Source organism: Empidonax traillii, unplaced genomic scaffold (assembly GCF_003031625.1).
Source record: "Empidonax traillii isolate 1590-97213 ecotype Southwest subspecies unplaced genomic scaffold, ASM303162v1 scaffold34:size3740991, whole genome shotgun sequence".
Lineage (NCBI taxonomy): Eukaryota > Metazoa > Chordata > Aves > Passeriformes > Tyrannidae > Empidonax > Empidonax traillii.
Genome location: NW_020955227.1, coordinates 1,915,874 through 1,940,467, shown reverse-complemented (window position 1 = coordinate 1,940,467; position 24,594 = coordinate 1,915,874). Strand labels below are relative to the sequence as shown.

At 49.2% G+C, this 24,594-nt stretch overlaps 2 protein-coding genes across 8 annotated transcripts; one reads left to right on the top strand and one right to left on the bottom strand.

Annotated features, from left to right (window-relative positions):
- Positions 1-291: 291 nt before the first annotated feature.
- Positions 292-3,690, bottom strand: SWI5 (SWI5 homologous recombination repair protein). Its single transcript, XM_027877878.1, has 6 exons — positions 3,559-3,690; positions 2,619-2,716; positions 2,467-2,515; positions 1,915-2,036; positions 1,445-1,539; positions 292-994 (listed from the first exon to the last, which is right to left on the bottom strand). The coding sequence occupies exons 1-6, from the start codon at positions 3,688-3,690 to the stop codon at positions 930-932; spliced, it is 561 nt and encodes a 186-aa protein (XP_027733679.1). The 3' UTR covers positions 292-929.
- GOLGA2 (golgin A2) lies at positions 3,629-22,964 on the top strand. Of its 7 annotated transcripts, none has more exons than XM_027877789.1 (28): positions 3,629-3,736; positions 4,947-5,069; positions 5,416-5,496; positions 8,786-8,920; positions 9,500-9,543; positions 9,666-9,729; positions 10,200-10,259; positions 10,733-10,813; positions 12,533-12,571; positions 13,089-13,151; positions 13,395-13,488; positions 14,100-14,206; positions 14,774-14,832; positions 15,082-15,223; positions 16,238-16,327; positions 16,510-16,617; positions 16,716-16,803; positions 17,286-17,629; positions 18,449-18,562; positions 18,822-19,046; positions 19,303-19,402; positions 19,482-19,561; positions 20,108-20,261; positions 20,406-20,473; positions 21,012-21,114; positions 21,366-21,472; positions 21,628-21,796; positions 21,894-22,964. In XM_027877789.1, exons 1-28 carry the CDS (start codon positions 3,689-3,691, stop codon positions 22,142-22,144), a joined length of 3,141 nt encoding a protein of 1,046 aa, XP_027733590.1. In that variant the 5' UTR covers positions 3,629-3,688; the 3' UTR covers positions 22,145-22,964. The 7 variants fall into 7 exon arrangements, with proteins under 7 accessions (XP_027733590.1, XP_027733591.1, XP_027733588.1 ...); XM_027877790.1 differs by having other exon boundaries at positions 17,283-17,629; positions 19,485-19,561; XM_027877787.1 differs by having other exon boundaries at positions 17,283-17,629.
- Positions 22,965-24,594: the final 1,630 nt, after the last annotated feature.

Here is a 24,594-nt window from a genome sequence, read left to right as displayed (position 1 = left end):
TCTGCAGTCAGCAGAGCACTTCATCACTTAAAACTGCCCAAGGCAGCCAAATTTAGTCTGTGCAGTCAACCTGAGCCCTAATACTGACATTGAGTGTCCAGGACAGCACTCGCTCTCAGTGAGTCTGCACGAAGAGCAGAGGAAGGTGGTTCTGCACCTGCACCTGGGCAGTGCTGCCATCCTGTCTCCACTGACAGAAAACATCCCAATAACAGAGGTCAGAGTTGTCACAGAATGGTTTTAGGATTTGTTCCCAAATTCATGTAATGTTTTAAAGGCTCTTAAAGTGAATTACTGAGAAATGTGAAGGCTACTTTATTCAGAGTGGACAATTAACACAACTTCACATTTTGCCATTTTACTACAGAAATGATACAGAACCTCCAGATACCAGAGCAGGTAACTACAAAAATGCAGAACACCCAGAGTTCTCCAGATTTGACCATACAACAAAACCCTCAAATCACCATAATTTCAGCCCTCCCTCCCTACTTCTGAGGGTTTTCCTTTCAAAGCAGATACTACATTGCACATTTGTATGTCCTCACTTCCTCTATCCATTCAGTAGCCAAACAGCCTCAGGATGTTGCAGGGAAGCAAAAGCTTCATGGGAAGAGTTTCAACATCAACCTGAGTTACAACCTTTCCAATTAAAAAAAAAAAAAAAATCTTGTTGATCAGGTAGTAGCTGAAATTATCCCAAGTCCTACATCCCTTTCCCAACAGCAGAAAATTATAGATACAACAACTTCCATGTTCCAAAGATTCTTAGGAACAAGGCTGTTAAACCACACCCTGTGGCAAAATGCTACATTTAAATTAAAAGTCCTTCTGAGGGCACCTTCTGCCAGTTCCAAGCCAGGAGGACACCAACACGTGTGCCCAGTGACAGTCACTTCTGCAGGACGTGGCAGCCTCCAGGTTCAGGACTAGTCACTGAGCTCCAGGTCGTATTCAGGGTAGAGCTGCTTTGTAGTGACCCCTCGGATAACAGCTAGGAAGAAAAATACCACTGCTGTTATTAAACATAGATCAGATCACTCAGAAAGGTTATGTTTTCCTACCCCACCAACCCCATGCAACCTTCCATGGCCAAGAAACCAACCCAAGGTTTAGCAGCTGTGCAGCCTGTCTCAACACTTTGCTTTTTCGAAACACATGAGGAAGAAAACTGACAAAAACTGGTTAAGACTCATCAGATTTTGGTAATCCATAGCAGAGACTAAAGTACATGGTAAATAACAATTATTTCCCATGTTCAGTCCTAAAAACACTCCAAGAAAACAACAACAGAAGCATTTGTGCTTGCACAATGATTGACTAATACAGGCCTAGAAGTGAAGAGCCTGTACCACAAGCTGTGCCTCTGTGGTGCAGCAGCTTCTCTCTGTGTCTGTATGAAAACACCAACTAAGGAGTTCTCCAGCAGCTTTCCCTTCCTTACCCAGCTTGCCCAGCAACATCTGCCCAGCATCTTTGATTTCATTGTATTCATGGAGCAGAGAGATGTGCTTCTCCAGTTCCTCCAGGCTGTAGCCTCTGTAAGATAACACCAAACAGGATTTTGACACAGCCTTTGTTGTTCTACCATTTCCATCCTAATGGAAAAAAACACTCCTCCACAACAAATAACGAAGGGCTGAAATTATCTGTTCCCAGTTAACATGTAATTACCTCAGGAACATACAGAGTAAAGCTAAAATCCTCTTATGCAAGGTCCCAGTAAAACATGCTTTGCTTTACCAAATAAATCGGAAAGAATTCCCTCAGGTTCCATCACTCCCAGTAACACTGGAACCAACATTGCACCATAACAATGTCATCATACAAGGTCAGCTCTCAGCTCCAATTCCTGTTTTAAAAACAAAAATAATTGAGGCAACAAAGTGAACACTGAGCTTGCCAAGGACATACTCGGACAATAATTGTGCAATTTCCTGGTCTAGAGCAAGGTCTTTCCTTTTCAGCTCTTCAATTTCACACCTCAGGGCTGCTTCTCTGGCTCCATTAGGTTGGAAGGAGCTTGGAGATGGGACCTGTAGAGCACAGAAGACATTTAAGAGCAATTTAGCCCTGGATAAGACACTACAGTGATGTGGGCGCTAATGGGAAAACAGTGTGTGTGCCACTAGATAAAACAGGAGCAGAAAGGAAAAAAAATATCCCCTGGGCAGGGAGTGGGAAGCTTAAGTAAGACAGGGACTGGTCTATGTAGCATTAGCCTGCTCCATATCACATCCTACAGCACTCTGGAGATTTACAGCGTGAAGTGAAAAGAAAAAAAATCAAAATTTGGTTTTTACAAGCTCCCAGGAGGGGAGCTAAACTGCGGGGCCGGCACTAACTCAGGGAACGAGCGATTTCTCCCTCCAGTGAAAAACACTCCCCGCTATGCGGATCCAAGCGAGCAGCTGCGGGGGGGGAGAGGACAGAGGACCCACCGCCCCCTGCCCGGTGTGGACTCACCGGTGCCCTGAACCCGGCCGTGCCGCTCCGCCGGCCGCCGCCCGAGGCCCTGGCAAAGCAGAAGGAGCCGCGTCAGGGGCCGGGCATCGCCGCCTCGGCGGGGACGCGGCGCGGGAGGGGAGGCGAGGGGGCAGCGGGGCACCGGCTCCTACCTCCTGGGCAGAGCCCGCGGCGGCGGGTGGCGGGGCGGGCTGCGGCCGGTGCTCGGCGGGACCCGCTCGGCCAGCGCTGAGGGCTCCGGAGTGAGGGGCTCCGGAGTGAGGGGCTCCGGGCTGAGGGTTCCCGGTTCGCGCCTCCCGCCTCACGGGCGCGAGTGGCTCCGCAGGGCACGCGGGGAACTGTAGTCCTGGTGCCGAGGAGCACGCCGGGAGTTGTAGTCCCCTGCCACGGCCCGGCTGTAGGTGACATTAGGTGTGGCAGGACACAGTTGTCCCCGTGGCCGGAGTTGAGGTGGTTACACTCCGTGCCATTCAAAAACCGCCTCAGAGCCACCTCTGCACCGGGGCTCAGCCGGGACAGGGACTTACAGAGTCTCGGGGTCACTCACACAGAATTACATGTTGGAAAGGACCTCTGAGATCACGGAGCCCAACCTATGACCCAGCGCCACCGTGTCAAGCAGACCATGGCACTGGGTGCTGCGTCCAGTCTTTCCTCAAACATCCCCACAATGTTGTTTTCGCGGGGTGAGCGCTGCCCACGCTCCCGTTCCCCGCTGTCCCCGAGTCCCGCTTTTCTCTGGGCCCCGCACGGTGGCTCGGGCAGCGCTGGAATCCCAGCCCGGCTGGCGCAGGGAACCGTGCCCCCTCCCGGGGCTGCCCGAGCCTCTGCTGCTGCCGCGCCTGGAAAGTCAAAGGATCTGGGCACAGGATCCCACAGAGCGGCCCCGCCGGCCGCGGGCTCTGGGACAGCACTCGGGCACCGCGGGGGCCGAACCGGCCCCGGCTCCTCCCGGCGTTCGCTCGGGGTTATGAGGGCACTACAGCAGCGGGACAGCGCTGGGTGTCTCCAGGGCGGAGGGTGTCACACCAGCGAGGTGCCACACCGGGGTGTCCCGTGCTGTCAGAGTGTCCCAGGCGGTCCGTGTGTCACCGCGGGGTGTCCCGTGTTGTCAGGGTGTCCCCGCGGGTGTCCCGGGGCGGAGCGGGGCCGGCCCGGGGGCGGAGCCGCCACCGCCCCCGCCGCTCCCGCCGGGCTGACGTGGCCCGGGCGCGGGGCGGACATGGCGGACGGCAGCAGGCAGAGCCGGTTGGCCGCGGCCAAGAAGAAGGTGAGGGGCCGGGGGGGGGACGGGACAGGACACGACATGTCCCCGCACCCCACGGCGGGGCTGGGGTGGTCGCGTTGCGCGGGCCCCGCGCGGGTCGGAGCCCCGGGCGGGCCAGGCCGGGCCGGGCCGGGCCGGGCCGGGCCGAGCGCGGCCTCCCCTGAGGGGCGCGGGCCGGGCCGCCGCCCCCTCACTCCGGGCCGGGCCGCGGAGGGGCCGCGGGAGCCCGCGGGTGTCGGGGCTGCGGCCCGGCCTTCCCGGCGTGCGGCCGGGGCGAGGCTGGGCCTGGGCGGCCGCGGTACTGTGCGGGAGTCCCGTGTCCCCTCTCCTCCCCCCCGCCTCCTTTTTTAACTATTTGTTCATGTCTTTTTCCCATATTTTTTTTCCCCTCGGGGCGGCCCGGCCTCGTCCGTCCCGGCCATGTCAAAGTCACAGGAACGGCAAAGTGTCCTGGAGCAGTCCAGGCTTCCATTTTGAAATGCTCCCAGCGGTGGGATCCTCCTCCGTCCTGCCCCGTCCCCGCTGCCCCGCCGTGCCCTGCCCTGCCCGGCCGGGGGCTCGGTATTCACATGGATAACCCCTGGAGCGGCCCATTCGGGGCTCAGGTGCACAGGAATTGCACAGAAACGCTGCCGGGACTCGAGTTACAGCTTATCAGACCGGCACTTCCTGGGCCAAGTGGCTGTGATTAAAAAATCGTTTGTAGGTTGTTTCTGCCCTTAGTTGTTACAGTGTCTGTACTAATGTGTTACCTGCCTGTGGGGATTGCAGTCTTCCTTCATAACATTTGTGTGCAGCAGAAGATCTTACTGTCAGGCAGTGCCTTTTCACTTTCCTTGCAGGATTAATTGCCCTTTATTAATTTTGCCTTATTGCTCTTAGTTATAACCCTAAAAAGCCCCAAAAATAGTGCTTTTAATCTCCTTAGAGTTGCCCTGCGGAGTATCCAATTGTTACCCAAGAACAGCAGTAGCTGTAAACAAGTTTAACAACTCTGATGCTCTTGTCATAAACCCATCACTTTAGGTCTTACTTTATCCTTCTCTAGGTTTGTTTTGATTTTTTTTCCCAGAGGGGCAAACTCATGGAAGAGCATTTCACTTGTCCTTACACTTGATCAGTGTCATCAGCCAACAGAGTTAAGTTTTGGGGTTTTATTAACATTATAGAAAGCATATTTTTTTTTTACTTCAGACTCTTATTCTGTTCACAGCTGAAGGAATATCAGCAGAAGAACAGCCCTGGAGCAACTGCAGGAACTAAGAAAAAACGCAAAACTAAAGAAGGCAGCAGACCCGCCACTCCCACCACCGATGACCAGCAGCCTCCAGAGAACGTGAGTGCCTCATTCTTCCTCCTAAATCATTTCCCACCTCCCTGCTCTTTGGCTTTCTGGGCAACCTGAGCGGAGCTGGGAAGTGGTTGTGCTGGTGTATCAGCTGAGTGGTGTATGAAGTGTCCCTCAATAGCTGTCAGCTGCCAACCTTCCAGTGGTGGAAGGTGCAGCTGGAGCTGGGGTCTGTCCAAAGCGATGGTGACCATGCCCTGGGTGTGCCCAGAGCTGCTGTTTTTGAGGTGTTTGCTCTGGACGAGGCTGGTTCTTTGGCTGCGTCTTGATTGACGTTTTCTCTCTGTCCTTCTCTGAGCCGTTTCTCTTTCCCCTTTTCTTTCGCCTCCTGTAGATTCAGAACATTCTGAAGGTGCTGGTGTCAGACCTTAACCGCTCCAATGGGGTAGCCATACCCTCATTGGACAAGAGGAAGGTGAGGCAGTGCTCGTGTCCCTCGCAGTGACTCGCTGTCCCTCCTGCATGCTTCGGGTTCCATCCACACTCACCTCCACCTTTGGGGTGGAGCCTTGTCCTCACTCATCCATCGTCAGCTGCTTCGGTTCTGTTGCTGTTTTTATTAACACGGACCTCTTTGTGTTTCCACTGTGCTTGTTTCCTCCTGGTTTGTGTCAAACTTAACACGTGGAAAAGTGAACCTTGTCTAAAAACCTTCCTTGAGACAGCTGAGCTTTGAGGAAAACAGGAATTTGGGGTGAGGCAGTAAGTTAGCAGCTGAGGAAAAGTGCACTAGGAAGAGGCAGTGCTTTCTTAGCTTGTGTTTCTCCTGCTCTGAGTGTCATTGCTTTGTCTCCTGGAGCCTGGTTTCTGAAGGGCACGTTTCTGCTCATCTCCAGGCAAGGAGCTGCCCTGTCAGGTTATTCCAGCCACCCATGTTATGACAGGCAGTGGAACTGGCACAGGTGATGTACAGTCTGGCAAGTGCTGTGGGTTTAAATGTGCTTGGGCAGGAAGTCAGATACTTCAAAGCCAAGCATGTACAGGCTTTACTGTATTCACATTCCCGAGATTCTAAAGAGGAAAGGGCAGGAAGTGTGCCAAGAAGGGATAGAAACACGTTCAGGAGCAAACAGGAACAAAAGCTTTTTAAAAATACTTTTAAAAATGCTTGTTTTCAGTCAGTTTATTTAAATGAGGCTCAAATGAGGCTTGTGATAGCAACTCAGGGAAGTCAAATTTTGTAGGCCACAATGTTCTTCCAATTTTGTTGTACCAAAGCCCTGCTTTTAATTTTCACTTGCATCTTTTTGGTAGCGTTGTTTTGATATATTTGCCGTGAAGTAACTCGTTATTATATTTACATGCATGTCCATGTGTCTCCAGCAATAAATGTAATTACGTGGAGTACCTGATAGATGCAGTGAAACCTGGAAGATGGAATGGAGTTCACTCTGAATTGCCTTTGTGTCCTTTTTCTTCTTTTTTTCGGTGTGATAACAGAGCAAACAGAGTCCCTCCAGCTGGACTGTGTCGGTTCTGTATCAGTAGAACTTGAGTGATGTGAGGATGCACTGCCAGCTTTGAGGTGCTGGGTGTGCCTGTCCAGCCTCAGAAAGCCTGTGTTGTGACTGAAGTGTCACTCTTGTCCTGGGACTAGTTTCAGTTAACACTAATAAGCTCAGTGTAATTTAAATCCCAGGGAAAGGGACTTGTTTCACATTGGAGGCTGTGATGAAGATGGGTGGTCCAGGGCTCTTGCTGAGGTGATGTTTGGCCTTGCAGTGAAGGCCTATCTGTGTCTGCAGCTTTAGGTCCTGTTCTGTAAATGGAGAATTTATTACTCTGTTCATTATTGTTTTCCCCCTTTCCCTCCCCCCCCCCCTCTTTTCTTTAGAGATCTGCTGTTATGGAATTTGTGGTTTGTTGTGCCTGGGGTTTTAGGAATAATTTGAAAACTAATTGTAATATATAATGAAAGAAAGGTTCCTCTTTCTGGTTGCTGTTTTGTAAAAGCCCTGAGTCAGGAAAATGCAGTTCAGAAGCTGGATGCTAATAGGGCAGAAAAGCTGATGGTTGGTAGGCTGAGCTGCTGCTGCCATTGGTGTCTGATGTGAGGCAGAACCCTCCCTTCTCACCCACTTCAGCCTTCTTGGCTCTGAAACACAGAAAAACCAGCAAAATAGGGGCCTTTGTGTGAAAGCAAACAGACCCTGCTATATGCTAAGCTGAGCAGAATTACTTTTTATTCTATATTATTGGAAGCTCACAATGCATAATTTCCATATAAATGTTTTGCTCCTAATGCTTTCAGTTTCCAACAAACTCAGTTTCTTCAAATAGTTTGGGGTTTTTTTTGAAAGTTTGTTACAAAACTGCTCATTGTGAAGGCAGAAGGAAGGAATTCTTGTGGTTAAGGCACGTTACTGGTTTTTGCATCTCGAACCATTGAGCTAAAAGAATGTTCTGATCGGAAGAAATTAAGGAAACATTTTTGAGATGTGCTGGGGAAGGAATTCCTCCTGTCCCTCTGATGTCTGACTGATGAAGGTGAAGTAACCTTTAGCTGGAAGAAGTGAGGGAGTTCCTCACCTTCCTATAAGCACCTAACATCTATTGCTCCTTGAGGGCACGAGTATCTGTCCTGCTAAAAAGAAATGCAGAAAATTCTGTTTCCCTCTGCAGTCTTCCAGCTTACTGTTCTCATTAAATCTGTCTTCACTGTTGCTGTATTAACCTTGCTGCTGAATTCAGGAGTGAAGTGCTGAGCAGGTAAACAGGGAATGCCAAGAGAGGGAGATTTCTTGTTTCCTGTGAATGCCAAGAAGGAAGTGACTGAAATAAGAGGGAACTTTTCCAGGTGGAATTGGCAGAGAGCTGCAGTGTATTGGTGTGGTTGAATGTTGAAATATTATCTCATCTGTTTTGTGCTGTTTTTAACTGATGACTTACTGGAGATGGATGATGAAATCAAACAAATTGCCATAAGACATGAGAGCACTGCTGGGCCTTTATGGCTCTGGGATGCTGTGCAAGAGATTAAAAGGTCCAGTTTAGTGTGGCTTGGTAGAGGGGGCATCAGATGCCATTCCTCCTCCCCCAAGGGCTGGATGTTTGCATTGCTGTCCAGAAATAGTGCTTTGGCCCTTCTCTTTTCTGTTTGGATTCTTCTAGTCATGGGATCCAGAGTTGCAGCAGGGCCACGGGCACCTGCTGCCAGCCCCCTCCCTTTGGCCTGTTCATAAATGTCCTGTTTCTAAACTGGGGTTCATGGCATGCCACAGATTTCACTGAGTTTTAGATGGAGCACTTGAGTTTGACTGGCCCAGTTCTCACGTAGTCATTAACCTGTTCTTTTCCATCTTCATTTGCATTCAGTGACCTGTGTTTTCCCCAGGCACAGCTCTCAGGGGGTATTTTTCAAAGCACAGTGACATCTGGCTTTGCCCTCACTTGCTTTTTGGTGAATCTTTTGCAGTGAATCTCATGTGTGAACTTACAGTTGGGTGACATTGTTGGCCTGAGTTAAAGAAGGGAATTGGATTGTGGGACATGAGAGGGCACAGCTCTGGAACACTGTTTGTCCATGGTTACAGTCACCTGCTTGCTCTGGGGAGAACACAGGTTCCCTTCCACATGTTCCTGAACAGTTGATTGTTCCCATCTGTCTGGTTTTCACGGGCAGGTCACAAGTTGATGTGTTTGTGTGTGTGTGTTTTTGTCCACTTTGCATGAGGGCTGTAATCCTGTGCTGTGTTTTGTGACAGGCATACTTTGACAGTGATGTTGCCACTCGTAGTGCTGAGCCGCTTGCTCCCGATGTCCCTGTGCTCTCTAACAGCAACAGCCTCCCTAGTTGTGGTTCTGTTCTGCCTGCTCCTGAGAGCATGCAGCTGACACAGGTTTGTGAATTATCATCAATATTGCCATTGAACCGTTGAACATTGGTTACTGATGCCATGTTTGTGTGGGGAAAGATGATCTTCATAAATATGAGATGAGTAGTTCAGGTTTTCTCCTGTTAAAAGTACTCTGTTCTCCATCCAGTCACAATGTGTCTGTGAGAGCAGAGAGAGGATGTGTCCCTGCAGCTTCCAAAGCTGTTTCCCTTTCCCTTCTCTCCTATTTCATTATCCAAAAGCACCCTTACTAAGACAGAAGGTCTCCAGTCAGAGCAATCTGTGATTCATCTGTAGGGTTTTCTAGCGAAGTGTTGATTATACTGATAAGTAGTAACAGCAAACATAAAGCCTGTGACACTTGAGTTTCTCTGTTCCAAGAAACCCAGGCTCACACTACTCAGAAGTGATGTGTAAGCCAGGAATGGGTTGGTGGTTTTAAGTCCATCTTCCTTTGGGAAACAGTAATTACAGGAGCTGTGGAATCTGAGCCCAGGTGTAATCAAGTGTTCGTGACACATTCATAAATGTGACTCCCATCTTCTTTTACAGCCTTGTAAGTTCTTGTGTTTCAATCCACAGATTCACGAAGCTGGGGATCATAAAAATGCTCTGGATGAGAACAGGTGAGTGTCTGTGTTGGCTTTGCAACAGGACCCCGACAAATTAAGGTTTTATTCCTGTCCCGTGCTGTGCTGATTGGACAGTTCCCTGGGACAGGTTTTCATCGTGAGGTCTTTGTTCCCAGGTCTTTCTCATCAACAGAAAGTCTCCGCCAGCTGTCTGAACAACTCAATGGCCTGGTTTCCCAGGTATGACCTCCTTTTCATCCAGTTGTTGCATTAATTCTCTTCGTGTTTGATGTGGAGCTTTAAGAGCCAGCTCAAGGAAACACCCTCCAATCTCAGAGATGTCTGCAGCCATCCTACTAAACCATATGATATTTAAGCACTGAACAGCAAAAAATCCTGTTTTAGGAATGTAGGATTTCAGCAGTAGGAAGAACAGCAGAGTGGGATGAATGAATTGCATATATTCATGGGAAGATGTACTCTTGATTTAGTGGAAAAGAATCTGAATTCAATCTGCATAATTCAAATCAGCTTGTCAACAGGGGCAGCCAGGGTCTATCCTGAGCCAGAAAAGTGTTTCCTTTGCCTGTGTGTGGTTGGTTGAAGTGACAGATGCTTAAAGGAGTGTTATTGTTATAGTAGGTTCTTACTTTTTAGTCATTTTTTGCCTTGGGGACTAAAACTGACTTACTTCACTGATTTACTTCTAGTCCACATCGTATGTGAATGGAGAAAGTGCTGTTTCTTCCACAAATATTAAGGAAATGGAAGTAAGTTGTTCTCAGTCTGTCATGGTTTTTTTTCTTATTGTTTGCTGCTGTTGATTCCTTGTTGGGACTCTGTGCTCCCAGCAGTGTTAGTGAGGCCTAACAGAATGCACAGGTCACATCCATCACTGTCTAGTGTCACCTGGTGCTTGGGTAGTTGTGATGACAGCAATCAGAGGCAGGTATTGGAGGTGTTCCCGGTTTGGGGACTGGGGATAATCTGGCTTCCATGCAACTGCAGTTCTTATTTCTGATTCACTTTCATGTCAAAAAGAAGCCTCAGCAGAAACGTATAAAATAGGTTGACATCCCAGCTGCTTTTGTTGAAACCACAGATTTTGTTTTGTTTGGAGAATCTGATTATATCAAACTGTGATAATGATTTATTTTTCTGTCCTTTTTAATTATTGCTTTTTTCCCTCCCCCTCCTCCTCTTCTGCTCCTTCCTTTTTCTCCTGTATGCATGTGCCCGTCAGACACGTTACCAGGAGCTGGCAGTAGCCCTGGATTCCAGCAATCTAACTAACAAACAGCTCGTTACAGAGATAGAGGAATTGGTAAGAAACAATCCAACCAACCAGTTTGACATTGTCTTTGCTGCTCCTCCACGCTCTCTGGGTGTCTGCAAGGCCACGGGTTCCCTCACAGTGCCACGAGGAAGGCTGCTCACACAGCCCTCTGTAAGGAACAAAATGGGCTAGATGGAAAACCTGGGAGGAGGATCAAAGCCCAAGGCCACTCGTGAGTGTGTTGGCTCATCTGAAGGAGCAGAGACAGAGTTTTGCTGTTTCCATTTAAGTGGGCTCTGTTGATCTCCTCATGCTGTCCCTGGATGATGAGCATCCTGATAAAACAGCTATTTCTGGTCCTGGTCTGAATCCTTGAAATACACAGTTCTGGTGCTGGCAGCAGTGTGAAAACCTGTTTCTGCAGGTGGTGATGCTGTTCTAAATTTATCAGCAGAGTGGGAGCAATAGGTCCGAGAGAGCCTGGGGCTGTTTTCTGATCATATCCTCAGCTTCTCTTGGCACAATGAATGAACTGCTTTGTCCTGTGGCCTGCATGGATTCCTGCTGCTGCTTTTCAGCCTTCAGCTTTAACACTGCAAGAAGTGCAGCTAAGTGGACCTGTTTCAGACTGAAAAGAGCCTTTCTTGTATGAAATACTTTTCCCCATTTTGTTCCTCCCTAAAACTACGCTTTTCCCAAAGTCCATCATTTCCCAGTGTACCCCGTGACCCCTCTTTTTGTTTTATTTTTGGTTTTGGGTTATTTTTGTTCCATTCTGTTTCTTTTTGTGTTTTAGCTGGGCTGCAGAGGTACAGTGCCTTGCCCACCCAGGATTCTCCTTGTTTGCCAGCTTTTCTATTTGTCTGGAGCTCTGTAGGGGCCTTTGCTGCATTTGTGCCCTTGCCTTTGCTTTTCCTGGTTATGTTGTGTGCTGGCATTGCTAAATCGAAACCTCTTCCCCCTCCATCTGTAGTCGTGTTTCAAAATGTGCTGAAGGAAGCAGTGGTAGAAAGAAACAGCTTGGCCAATACTCATTATTTGGAGGGGGAAAAAATACTAATGATTTAGTTACTTTGGAGGCGTCAGTGAGAAAACTGCCAGGGGGACAAGAGCAGCAAAGGGCAAACAGCTGCAGGGTTTGGTAGCTGCCACTTTTGTCTCCTTCACTCCACACCTCCAGATGCACCATGTGCAGTCACACGTGTCCAGTTCTTCACCCATAAGACTGAAATGGGCTGGGACAGAATTATCCCTTGCCTTGCATCTGGCTCCAGCTCTCCCTCACACCACCTTGGTGGGAGCCTGCCAATGTACGTGCAGCTCTGCAGGACTTGGAGGCCAGTTGTTAACTGGGATAAAGGTCTAGGGAATTATTTAAAGGAAAAGAGCATGTATTTTTTTATTTAAAGTGGTTTTGGTGATTATCCCAATACACCAGTATGACTGTGATTAATTGCACAGATGTGGGATATTGCAAGTTTAACTGAAGTTGCTGGAGGCTCAGATAGGAAATACAGGGATTTCAGCAGAGGTACTGGAGAAGAATTGTCAGAATGTACTGAGCAATGAAAAACATACCGAGTGTATTAGTGAAGCGAGCCCTGAATCTCTTCCTCTTAATAGCTGAGATCAACTTCCTGGTCTTCTACAGAAATGGAAATTCTTTTTGCATTAATTTGGCATATATCCTAATTTGTCAAAGTGAAAATGTTTCATCAGTATGAGGATATTTTCTCTTAATATTGGTGCATCAATTTTCTTCCGCAGAAACAGCAGAACCAAGAAGCGATGAATCAGCTGGAGAAGGTAAAGCGTGTCCTATTTTTGGATACACAGATACAGAAATAGGTATCTGTGTCTCTAAGGGGTATAAAGAGTCATGGACTGTGGCTCAGGAGTGTGTGATCTTGTCTCATGTCTCATGTTAGACTCAGTTTAATTTGTAGCATCAGGGTTGAGTATTTGGAGTTCATGATTTGGCCCAGCAGGCAGTGTTCTTGTTTTGACCAAAGCAAGTTGTAATATTTAAATGCTCGAGTCGGGGGAGTGCAGTGGGAGCAGGAGGTTACAGTTTAGGTTCTTGCCAGGAGCTTCCATTCCAACACTGCCACGTCTGTGGTGCAGTGATTGTGCTGTGCTGTCACTGCTGTTCTGGGATGGAAAAATGATTTAAGTAGCTCAAATAATGGAAGCTGAACTGTGTCTTTAGAAATGTCAGTATCATTTAGATGCCAGAGATGAATCCCTGCTCTTTTAGTTTGACATAAAACAGGGGTTAACTAGTTGCCTATCTGTGCTGAATAAGCGTAATTTGTTTCTACAGGAAAAGAAGGAGTTTGAACAGAAATTTTCCAAAGAGCAAGCAGCCCTGAGGGAACAGCTGCAGGTAAGGCAGAGCCTCCATTACTGTCATGTCACTTGGCTTCTGCTGTTCTCTGATGAGTGACCACTCAGTCTCTAACATGGGAAGAGGCCCTGAGTCCATCCCTTCAGGAGAACTGAGAGTGTTGGTCAGCCAGGCTGTGCTCAACTGCAGGAGCTCTTTACTGAATTACCCTTTTGTGGCAACAGTGGGCTTGCAGTGACAAGCGAAGAAGTTTTGTACTGAGCTGGTTTTCCTTTCCCGAAGGTTCACATCCAGACCATTGGAATTCTGGTTTCGGAGAAGTCGGAGCTGCAGACGGCCCTGGGACACACTCAGCAGGCTGCACGGCAGAAGTCAGGTGAGTGACTGCGAGCACTGCAGCCCAGGCTGGGGGTTACACGGTGGATTTCAAGTCACAGACGTGACAGTTGCTGGCAGCCAGCTCACAGCACTGCCTGACTCCTCAGTGAGCAGGATTTGGCACTGGCACTGCTGCTGTCATCATCCACATGGGAGCATGTTGGTCCCGTGGCAGCTGAGGTTCTTTTGTGCATCATTGAAGCCCTGTCAGCTCTGTTGGTCCTGGTGACTACCCCAGACTGTTCTTTTCTGATTCTTTTAAAACTTTGTTCCTGTTCTCCGCCCTCCCTCCCACACAGCTGTCATGTTAATGTAGGTTTTACCCAAGCCTTTTATTCTGAACTAAATTTGAGCAATTTATTCTAATAGGGAAAAAAATCCCCAAACAAATATTGTCTATTGTTATGCAGAGGAAGTTTCATCATCTCCCTCTAAAAATGAGGCAAGTAGTTACAGTGAATCACCTGTAGAGCCAGGAACCAGTTCTGGTGATCCCCAAAGCTCTGTGCTGCCTGAAGAGCTTGTTGACAAAGTAGAAAGTGCTGTTCAGCCAGTTCCAAAAAGCTCTTAGTGGTGTAGCTGTGACTGCCTGTGCTCTGACTCGTGCAGGGGAAGCTGAAAGCCTCGCTGCCCGTTTACACTCATCCCGCCAGCGGGTGTCGGAGCTGGAACGCACCCTGTCCTCCATCTCCATGCAGCAGAAACAGTCGGAGAAGGTAAGAGGCACCTCCGTTTGTGCTAAACCAGCAGCTCTGCCTTTGGCTGCTTGCTTGTTACAACACTACTGCAAAGCCTGTAGTCTCTGCTTAGAGAAGAGGCAGAAATTAACCCTTTTAATTGTTAATTAACCTTGTAAAGCCCTGTATTCTCCACGATCAAGGCACACTTCACTCAGGTTTCTGTGACCACGAATCATATGGTCCAGTTGCTGTGTTCAGATATGGCTCCTCACTTTGTTAGTCTGGCAGCTTCACACAACAGAGAGACCTTGTCCCAGAATTCTCCATCCAACTTTAGTATTTATATCCAAACACACTTTAGCATCGATATTAATGCAGAAGTTTGCAGAAATAACCTCGTTCCATTAGTAGCATCACATTTGAAGAGACTGAGCTCACTTATTCCTGGCAAATTCAGGTGGTTCTAAGCAAACCTGTCCTGAGGTTTTTTCTAAAGTTATGACCTTTTCTGCTTTAGCTGATCCGTTAAAAGTGAAATATTTTTTAACTTCTTTTATTTTCCTAAAGTCCGTAGATGCATTAATAGTTTCTTTTTTTCTCCAGCATAATAAAGAGCTAGTGAAGGAGCGAGACAACCTGAAAATGGAACTGTACAAACGAAGGTAAGTCCCTTCTGCTCATTTCTGCAGTAACACTTTCCAGCAAAGCCCCAAAACATAACAAGGGGCACAGACCACAGGTGGTGACTTGGGAGGTTGGATATTCAATTACAAAAAAAAAAAAAAGTCGCTAGATGTGACATTTCTGTGATTCTAGCTGCCAAGAAGCACTAGATTGTAGATCTATGACCTGGACATCAGCAGACCCAGAGTACATGCAGTGGTGCCACTTTAATTTTTTGTTTTTTTCAGCAAAAGTAGTGAGGAAATAAAGCAGCAGAATTCGGAGCTGTCAGAGAAAGTTCATTCCCTGGTGTCCAAGAACTCAGCTATGAAGTTGGATGTGGAGGATTTGCAGAAGAAACTGGAAATGGCTGAACTGATGATTCAGCAGGTGAGGGGAGATCACACTGATCACTGTCAGGCTTCCTTCTGAGAGAGGGGGCAAGACTTTTGGCTTTAAAGGGAGGCACAAAAATCTCATCAAGACATCCTTTCAGTGAGGCCTTGGAGGAACAGAAAGTTTGTATTCTAAAGAACAGTAGAATTAAAAACACTGTGACATTGGTCTGCTAAAAGAGTGTTGCACGGTGTGAGGGGATGACTGAATGTACCAAGTGTGGAAATGTGGTGGCTTTTCAGCTTGTATCTGCTCAGCACTCTGGTTACTCAGCTGTGCAGTCTCACCCAGTAACCAGCTCAGCAGGGGTGGTGTTTATACCCACCCAAGCAGAAGAAGCTGGATTGGACAGTGGCAGCTTGGAAGTCAGCTGGGCCAAGTTAGGAGAAGCAGCCAGTTTGAAAGGGAGTGCATGGAGCAAGCTGTGAGCAGGTCAGAGAGCAAGCCTGGTGTTACCCTGGGCCTGGGAGGGAAGAAAATGCTCTCTTTTTTTTGATTCCTAGACAGTGGCTTAAGTTACCCTTGAAAGAAAGCCAACTGCTGCTCTTCTGGGAAAAGTACTGTGCCTCAGCTGAAACAGCCTTGCTGCTTAGTCCACTGACATGTTCCAGACATTGGCTTTAAATTCCTGACATGTCTGACAACTTTTAAGGTCACAGACTTTTATACCATCTGATCTGGCTGTGTAATGCAGAGTCTGGAAATGCAGAGTTTCTGAGCCAAAGTTTGATTAAGTCCTATTTTCTCAATTAAAAACCCCGAACAGTAAGTGTAAAATTGGTAGGGAGGCACTGCCCAGTTCTGCCTGTTTTACAGGATTAATATCTTAAGCTTTAAAAATTTTAATCCTCTTTTTTTTCTTCACATTGAACTTCACTGTGAGTTGGAGCACTTTAGAGAACTGTAGGAGGTTACAGCACGGATCGTGGGGCAGGTTACTGTCAGGGGAAAGGCTGTGCAGGAACTGAGTATTAACATTTGCCTCAAATTCCTGATTTTCATTGACAGTTCTCAAACCAGGCAGGGAGTCTGGATGCAAACCAGCAGCTGCAGATGGCTCTGGAGGAGAAGGCGAGCCTGGAAGCCCAGGTTGCTCAGGTAAGAGGTTGTATGAAATACAATCCAGATCTTGATGTCTGTAAAGGAATTTGTGTGGCAGAAAAAAAGCAGCCTCAGCTTTGCACTGACCCTGCTTTCTTCAAGCTTTATCCCTTAAGCAGTCACTGCCAAATTTATTTGGCCAATGGAGTTTTCTTTGTGTTTGATTTTGCCTTGACCAGCTCTCAGAGTCACTTCAGCAGCTCCAGGCAGAGAGGGATCAGTACGTGGAGAAGCTGAAGGAGGAGGGGAGCATTTGGCAGCAGCGGGTGCAGCAGCTCTCTGAGCAGGTAACCCCAGGGACAGGGTCACACTGCTCTGGACAAACACAGGCTGCAGGAAATGCACCCTGAACATTGTTCTGACTTTGACTCGTGTGGCCTTGCAGGTCCACACGATGGCAGAGGAGAAGGAGAAACATATGGCCCAAATTCGGGAGCTGGAAGCCAACATTACAGAGCTGATGAGCACATCAGGTAGGGCTTCCAAAGTGGGGCTTCCCACTGCAGAGTGCCAGCTGGATAACTCTGTCCTGCTGTGCAGGTGCTTCCACACACACGTGGGGGGGAAGCTGTGAAAGCAGCTGGAGGCCAGCTGACCCTTAGAACCCTCTTCTGCTGGCAAACAGCAAAGGAATTCCTGCAGTGAATGGCCCAGCATCCTGATTATGTCTGTAGTACCTGCCTGACTGTGCTGTTGGCCTCTCTAGCCCAGGAGTTTGGGAAGGCAGGATGCTCTTGCTAGGGGTGTGGGGGATTCAACAGCAGACAGCAGGATGCTGTGCCTGGTTTTGGGGTAGGTTTGCTCCTTTGTTTCACTCTCAGCACTGAGGACTGGACACTGCAGCTGGGTCACAGAGCCCTAGAGGCTGGGGTGTGCCTTGTGTACCCAGCAGGGATGTGTGTCACCCAGGATTTACCCTGTGACTGAGCTGCTTGTGATTCCATCTCCTCAGCAGTGAAGCCCATGGATGTGGAGCCTTCCTCCCCTCCAGGGCCCACGGCAGCAGAGCTCAGCCTGCAGGAGGAGATCCAGAGGCTGCAGCAGGAGAAGGAGGAGCTGCAGGGGCAGTACCAGGCCCAGGTCCGGGACAACGAGCAGCTGAGCCACCTGAACCGGGAGCAGGAGGAGCGGCTGCTGGAGCTGGAGAAGGCTGTGCAGCGCTACAATGAGGAGTCTGTGGACAGGCAGCAGATCCTGGAGGACATGCAGAGTGACAAGGCCACCATCAGCAGGGCATTGAGCCAGAACCGGGATCTGAAGGAGCAGCTGGCTGAGCTGCAGAATGGGTTTGTCAAACTGGTACGTTCCTGTTGTGCATCTTTTCCCACTGCTTCCCTCACTGGTGAAATCCTTTAGTAGTGCAGTTGTAAAAAACTGGCAGAAGCATTCTCTCTCTCTTGTCCTGTGACACTATGGATTCTCTGTTTTCTGAGATGTAACACCATGCCAGGAGGTTCCCTGTAATTCCTTACTCCCTCAGGTGCTCTGGGCAGGAGAAACCAATGTCTTTGTCCAGAGCAATTTCCTTTTCCCTCTCCTCCCCTGGCAGTCAGGCTGTTTCTGTCCCTGAGTATTCCTCCTGCCCTTTTAACTGGATACCCATTTCCTGTTCCCTGTACTTGCCCTTGAGGAATTTCTCAGCAGTCCTTCTTGCTGCTGTCATTCTTACCCATCCTGGAGCTGAATCCTTACTCTTGCTTCGCTTCTTTCAATGTAACACCTTCCCCTCTGGGGCCCTGGCAGACTGACACATGGTCTGGCTGCTGCTTTTTTTCTTTTAGTCCTTTCTTAACTTGTTTTTGAATGTCTGTGGCTCTGTTTGGGATATTCATACCACCCATCTGCTTTGGAGCTGACAGGCTGCATGATGTGCCAGGCCTCTTCTTGGCACTGTCCCAACACTGATTCCCCTGGCTCTTCCCTTGCTCTTCTCCCATCTTCTGAACCTTCCTGCAAGTCATTTACTGTCCTGAACAGTCAATAGATGGCCTTTAATCACAGCCTAGAGTAACACAAGGGAGGGCACCCCAGTGTGTTGGGAATGCACGTGGTGTATTGAGAGCCTGTGTTTTGTGGGGGCTGGGGCAGTTTCCTCACGCAGTGGTGTTTGTCTTGCAGACAAATGAAAACATGGAGGTTACAAGTGCCCTACAGTCAGAGCAGCACGTGAAGAAGGAGCTGGCCAAGAAGCTTGGGCAGCTGCAGGAGAAGCTGGGGGAGCTCAAAGAGACGGTGAGCACCAGCAGGGGGATGGCAGGGCCGGTGCAAGCTGCTGGCACCTTCCCAAACGTTGATGGAAGGATGGAAACGGGCATTGTGATGATCAAGCTGGGAGCCTTCCCCTGTCGTCTGCTGCCTGATGTGGGCAGCCAGCATGTGGGGGCAGATGGTGGCTGCCTGCCTGGCTGGTGGCTTTGGGGCAATGCTGACAGCTTGGATCATGTTTCTGGCAGGAAGAGTTTGATGTGGTGGTTTGATCTTGTTCTCTCAGCTGGAGCTGAAGACACAGGAGGCCCGGGGCCTGCAGGAGCAGCGGGACCAGTGCTACAGCCACCTGCAGCAGTACACCCTGGCCTTCCAGCAGCTGGCAGCTGAGAAGGAGGAGCTGCACAAGCAGTACCTGCTCCAGACACAGCTCATGGACCGGCTACAGCACGAGGAGGTCCAGGGCAAGGTCACGGTGGAAATGCACCTGAAAGAGCTGCAGCAGACCAAGGTAACAGTAAAAGGGGGCAAGTGGAAAGATGGGAGGAAAAGTGAAATACTCAGTGAAAGGTTGGGTTGAGCTTTTGCAGTCCCTTCCACCCTGGGCTGTTCTGTGATTACACCCTGTGCCATACAGGTGAATGATGCTTGTTTGGAGCAGAAGCACTTTTTTTGTGTTGTCTATGTGTGTGATGCTGCTGTCTGAAGAATAGTGGCTGTTTGCAGTCTGGCTTAAGTTCCAGTGATCCTCTGCTTCTCCCCTGCAGGAAAGTCTGGAAGCTGTAGCCAAGGAAAACAAAGAGCTGCAGGCCCAGATCAGTCAACTGGCAGCAGAAATGGATGGCAGGATTTTGCACCAACTAGAGGGTGAGTAGCTGCATCAGGGAGGAGGCAGAGCTGGGCTCTCAGGGGTATTGCCTCCTTGTTCACCTTCCTCCTTTTACAGAAGACGATGAAGCAATGGCTGAAGAAATCCAAAAACCTTCATTTGTGATCCCAGAGAAGTTTGAAAGCCATGAAGAAATGGTGAGTCTTAATGGGTAGAAAAGCCTTTGGTTTTAGTTCTAAAGAAATGTCTGGTAAAGGACGTTTATCAGCTGTGATCCTGCCAGCTGAGTGCAGTCACGAGGGGAGTTCCTTGTGCACAGCAGCAAGAAGCCAAGGCTTCTGCAGCATCCTTGCAAAACAGGCTGGAAGTCTGGCAGTGGCTTGCCTTATGAAGGCAGCTCACCTGGCACAGCAGCTCCTTAATGGGGCTTTGATGATGATGTTCTCTTTAGTCTGAAAGCAATTTGGAAATAGTGTCAAATATCTGCTAGATTTTTCTGTAGATACAGTCACAACGCTGCAGTCAAACAGGTATCATGGGAGCCAGTATTTAACCTATGTGTTTGTACTGCTTGCAAATTTGAGAAGATACAGTAGCTGCTGCCTGGTTCAGTTCCAGGGCAGTCACGCAGTACTTTGGTTTCATACCCGTAAATAAAATGAGGCAAAGTGTCCTGAGCTGCACCACTGACCCCTCTGAACGCAGGGGAAGCGCTAATGTGCACACTCTGGAATTCTTCTTAGGTCTCTTTCGTGACCTCTGCCATGTCCCAAGTGGAGCAGGAGCGACAAGGCCTGAGGCAGCAGCTGGCTGCCCAGAAGCAGCAGTGCAGAACCCTCCTGCAGCAGATCACAGCTCTCAGGCAGGAGCAGCAACATCACAGCGCGCTGGACGGAGGTAAAACTTGGGCACAGTGTGGGGACAGTGTGACCATGAGCTGTGCCTGGGCCAGCTGGCTGTGGCTGCTCTGAGAGAGACTCACTGTGCCTGTGAGGGCACCCTGCCCCAGCAGGAACTGTAAATTGCACACTTCCCCTCCAGGTTCCATTATGGATACTGTTCCAGTGGAGGTTCACGAGGCTTTGAAAACTGCCATGGACAAGCTGCAGGTAAAGCAAAGGATCTCGTGTTGTTTCAGCTCTGCTGCTCTGCTCAGCCAGGCTTGGATCCAGTATCAGACAAGCACAGCACACACAGATTGTAGGGGAATAAGTGGCAGGTGTTCCATAATAAGCAGCTCTTTCCTAAAAAGCTCATCACAGCCTGTCTCAGCACAGGAAGGCTTGCAGTAGTAACTGCCCTCCCACCCGTAGAGGCTGTGGAGTGACCACACTGACCTGTGGTCTTTTCCTAAAGAAAGAGCTGAAAACAGACTCTTCGCCCTGCTGGGGTGCAGCAGGTGGTCTGCAGTCCTGGAGCTGAGTATGACCAGAGCTGTGCTGCCCCAACAGTGAGAAGGTAAAAGACACTTTGTTTCATGCACGGATGCTTTTTCACACCTTCTCTCTCTGTTCCTTCTTAGCATGAGATTGGAGACAAGCTGTAAAGGAGCAGGGTTTGTTCCCCAGGCTCAGACCAGTGTCAGGGGGGTGTTGTCTTTAGCAGAGGTGTTGTCTGTACGTGACTGACCCCAGTTTCCGTGTCCAGTTGCGTTTCACAGAGCTGATGCACGAGAAGGCTGATCTGAAGGAACGTCTAGAGGAGCTGGAGCACCGCTGCATCCAACTGTCTGGGGAAACAGACACCATTGGTATGTTCAGGCAGCACCAGCACAGGCTTGTTCAGTGTGTTGTTACATGTGGAGCAGAAGGTACCCAACAGCTTTAAGAGCTGGAGCCCTCCAGCTACCAAGCAGTTCCTGTCTCCTACTGCTGCCTAACTGGGCTTGGTCTCCAATCCAGGGCTGGGTTTCCTGCATCCTCGTGCCACATAGCTCTGTGCTCACCCTAAGGCTTGTACCTCAGTCTTGCTGACACTCCTGACTCTTCTCTTGTCTTCCAGGGGAGTACATTGCTCTGTACCAGAGTCAAAGGGCTATCCTCAAACAGAGGCACCAGGAGAAGGAGGAGTATATCAGCAGGTTGGCTCAGGATAAGGAAGAGATGAAGGCAAGGAATCTTTCCAAGCAGGGTGGGCCCAGGGAGCACTTGCACAGTCCAAACCTTCACACGCCGTTCATTCGTGACAGGGGTGGGACTGCAAACAGCAGGGCTGTGTTTGGCTTGGGTGCACATTTCATGGGCTTTCCTTTCCTTCGCTGCAGATGAAACTACTGGAGCTGCAGGATTTAGTGATGCGCCTGGTCAGGGAGAGAAACGAGTGGTACAGCAAGTACGTGGCGGCTGCTCAAAGCCCGGAGCTGCTGGGCGGCCCCACGGGAGGTGTCCTGACCGCGGAGAGACGCATCGAGCTCAACGCCACCGACGGAGAAGGTGAGCTACAGGAGCTCTGAGCACGGAACAGCCCTCAGAGTCAGTGTTGTGTGAGATGGGAGGAGTTACCTGCCTGCCTTGTCTGTGCTCCTTGCAGGGTTACGAGAGGTGAATCTGTCAGAGGCGGCGGAACAAGAGGCTGCTGTTCTTCATCAATCCGGTTTCCCCCCTGTTGACAGTAAAGCTGCTCAGCCAAACCAAGAGGACCCCACGGCAAAGCAGATAATGCAGCTTCTCAGAGAAATCCAGAACCCTCAGGAGAGGCTGGGCTCCCTGCCGGAAAACCCCTGCATTCCCTTCTTCTACCGTGCTGATGAGAACGATGAGGTCAAAATCATGGTAGTTTAAGTGGTGCTAAATCTGACTGACAGCAATTTTCCATGGGCCTGAAAGGACTTAAAACTGACTTGTACGTGCCCATACCTCTGCTCAGTGCCCTTGGTCAGAACAGATTCCTACAGACATCAGTAAAGAGAGATTGCATCAGATGGAACTCGAGCATGAGACCTCATCTTCTCTTTCTCTTTTCTCTGTTACTTGGTGTGCTTGGAGTACAGGCAGACTCTAACTCATCCTGGGAGGCAGCTGGTGCTGGCACATCACCTGGGCCAGGTCCAGGCTGAGGGGAAAGGGAGTCCATGACTTTGGACAAAAGGACGTAATCCCTTGTCCCAGACTCTGCTGCCACAGCCGCGACCGAGCCGCGGTTCTGATCCATCACTAACGACTGTCATCAGCCTCGCTCTTTCCCGGGCTCTTAGAGTAACTAACTTGTTCTGGTTATGGACTCTTTGGACTCTTAACAGGTTGGGTTTGTTTCATACTCCGTATCTTAAACCCCCCCCTTCCTGCTGCAGCCTCTCTCTTGCACCTGTATTTGGGAACAGGCTCGTTGGTCTCTGAGCCCCCAGCGAGCGGCTCGGGGGCAGCACCCCCAGCCCTGGGTGTTCTCATTGCCAGGGGAAGGGACCCAGGGGGGCCTTGGGGGACTTTTGGTTACTTGACAAAGCTTTATGTGATTCTTGGGAGTGGGGTGGAAATGTAACTGCACTTTGAAGGATGATGTGTTTCACTTGTATGTGTCTGAAGGTTTTATTTATTTTAAGAAATGGGAGAAATAAGTAAAAGGAAACCACTTAATAAACATGCTTCGTTTTGAATTTCTGGACTCTTAGGGGTTCTAGTTCTCCAGCCCTGAGCTTCCCTCTTCTCCCATTTTCGTAAGCAGTGCAGTAGAGGGGAGGAAACCAAGATTCTGTGGCCCAAGTGCAAGTTCCTGGGACACATCAGCAAGTGCTGCTGCACCTGGCACTGCCTTGGAGCCACAGCCCTGATTCTGAGGAGAAAAACCATGGAGGGAGGAGAGAGCTCCCTGCAGCAGCAGCAAAACAAAGCTGGGTGTGGAAATGGTGAACTGCACGTGGAGATCCTGCAACTGAATTTGCCTTCAGGCAAGAACTGCCTGTTCTGAGCAGGGCTGGTTCAGCAATGGAGTTCTGAGGGAGGCACAGGTGAGGCTGAAGGGACCTGATCATCCCAGCTGTGGGATCAAACACGAGCATGGGCCGGTGCCTGCAGCAGCACCCACCACCTTCCTGCTACCTGTGCAGATGCAGAGGCAAGCACAGGAACACACAATCAATTTTTGTGTTTGTTCAACAGGCGAGACCTTTCATTTCTTCATGCCCAAGCTGCTGAAGCTTTACACCAGCCTAACAGAGAGCTTTTCTTCTGCTGCCAGAGGCAGATTAAGTGGGGGTTGTTTTTTTTTTTTTTTCAAATGGTCCATCTCAGTATTTCCATATACAACTGAAAAAAGAGCACACAGCACACTTAGTGCTTTCCTGTGAGCCCCCAGGGGAAGATGGAAGCTGGTTTTTGAACTCCTTTCACTTGAGTGGCAGGCGTGGTGTCAGTCTGTTGTAACACAAGTGGTTGGGCTCCCCAGCTCCCAGCAGTGGGGGTGTGTACATCCTGTACCTGTGTAAAATGCTGTATATTCCTTGCAGAGAGACTAAGCCTGTTGCAATGTTCATGCCTGCTCAGGCTCTTCATAAATCTGTATCATAACTAAGAGGGGAAGGGCTGTGATTTAATACAGAGCATTATTGTAAATGGAATTAATCTTTATTGGGTGTATAGCGCTGTGAAGGAGACGAGCAGTGGAGAAGGTTTGTGGTCTGTGGCAGAGGTGACTAAATCCTGTTACAAATTTGCTTTCTGAATAAACTTATTCAGAGGGGCACTGAGTAGATGTATTTTTTCTGCACAGATCACCTTGAAATTAGGCCAGAAAAAGGGAAGTGAAGAATGAATTCTTTATTGAAAGCACCTGCCCTGCCAGTGATGAGCTTTAATGAATGTTTTCTGTAGCCAGGCTGCTGAGAGGTTTCTCTTGGCTAACATTTCACATCCAGACCCCACCTTCAGATTCATTTTTTACCTTTTTCCCTTCAGGAGCATTTTCCTGACCTCACCTTTGCCTGGAGTGACCCCAGAGCAGCAATGACTGTTCAGCTGCCACCCAACAGCTTTAAACTGGAGAAACTGCTCTGGCTCTGCACCTCTGATTGGAGGAGAAACATCAAAATGTTTGGTGCTTGTGGCTTTTAGGAAGCAACAGGAAAGGGCTGCTGCACTGGAGAAAGGACACTTTGGACAAGGCTGGAGAGCAGGGGAGAGGTTTTATTCTGCCTGGGCAGGGTAGCTGGAATTCTTAGCAGGACAGACTTGACCCCTGACAATCAGATTAGAGGTTTCTAGTTTTGCAAAATAAGGCTCTAATACTGACTTGAATA

Excerpts from the sequence above, each read along its gene's own strand:
- GOLGA2 (XM_027877787.1), top strand. The coding sequence starts at position 3,689 with ATGGCGGACGGCAGCAGGCAGAGCCGGTTGGCCGCGGCCAAGAAGAAG. Across the intron at positions 14,833-15,081 it reads ATGGAACTGTACAAACGAAG|CAAAAGTAGTGAGGAAATAA; the intron begins GTAAGTCCCTTC and ends TGTTTTTTTCAG. Across the intron at positions 21,797-21,893 it reads CAACGCCACCGACGGAGAAG|GGTTACGAGAGGTGAATCTG; the intron begins GTGAGCTACAGG and ends TGCTCCTTGCAG.
- SWI5 (XM_027877878.1), bottom strand. The coding sequence starts at position 3,690 with ATGTCCGCCCCGCGCCCGGGCCACGTCAGCCCGGCGGGAGCGGCGGGG. Across the intron at positions 2,717-3,558 it reads ACAACACGGGACACCCCGCG|CCCCTCACTCCGGAGCCCTC; the intron begins GTGACACACGGA and ends CTCACTCCGGAG. Across the intron at positions 1,540-1,914 it reads ATTGCACAATTATTGTCCGA|AGGCTACAGCCTGGAGGAAC; the intron begins GTATGTCCTTGG and ends GTTATCTTACAG.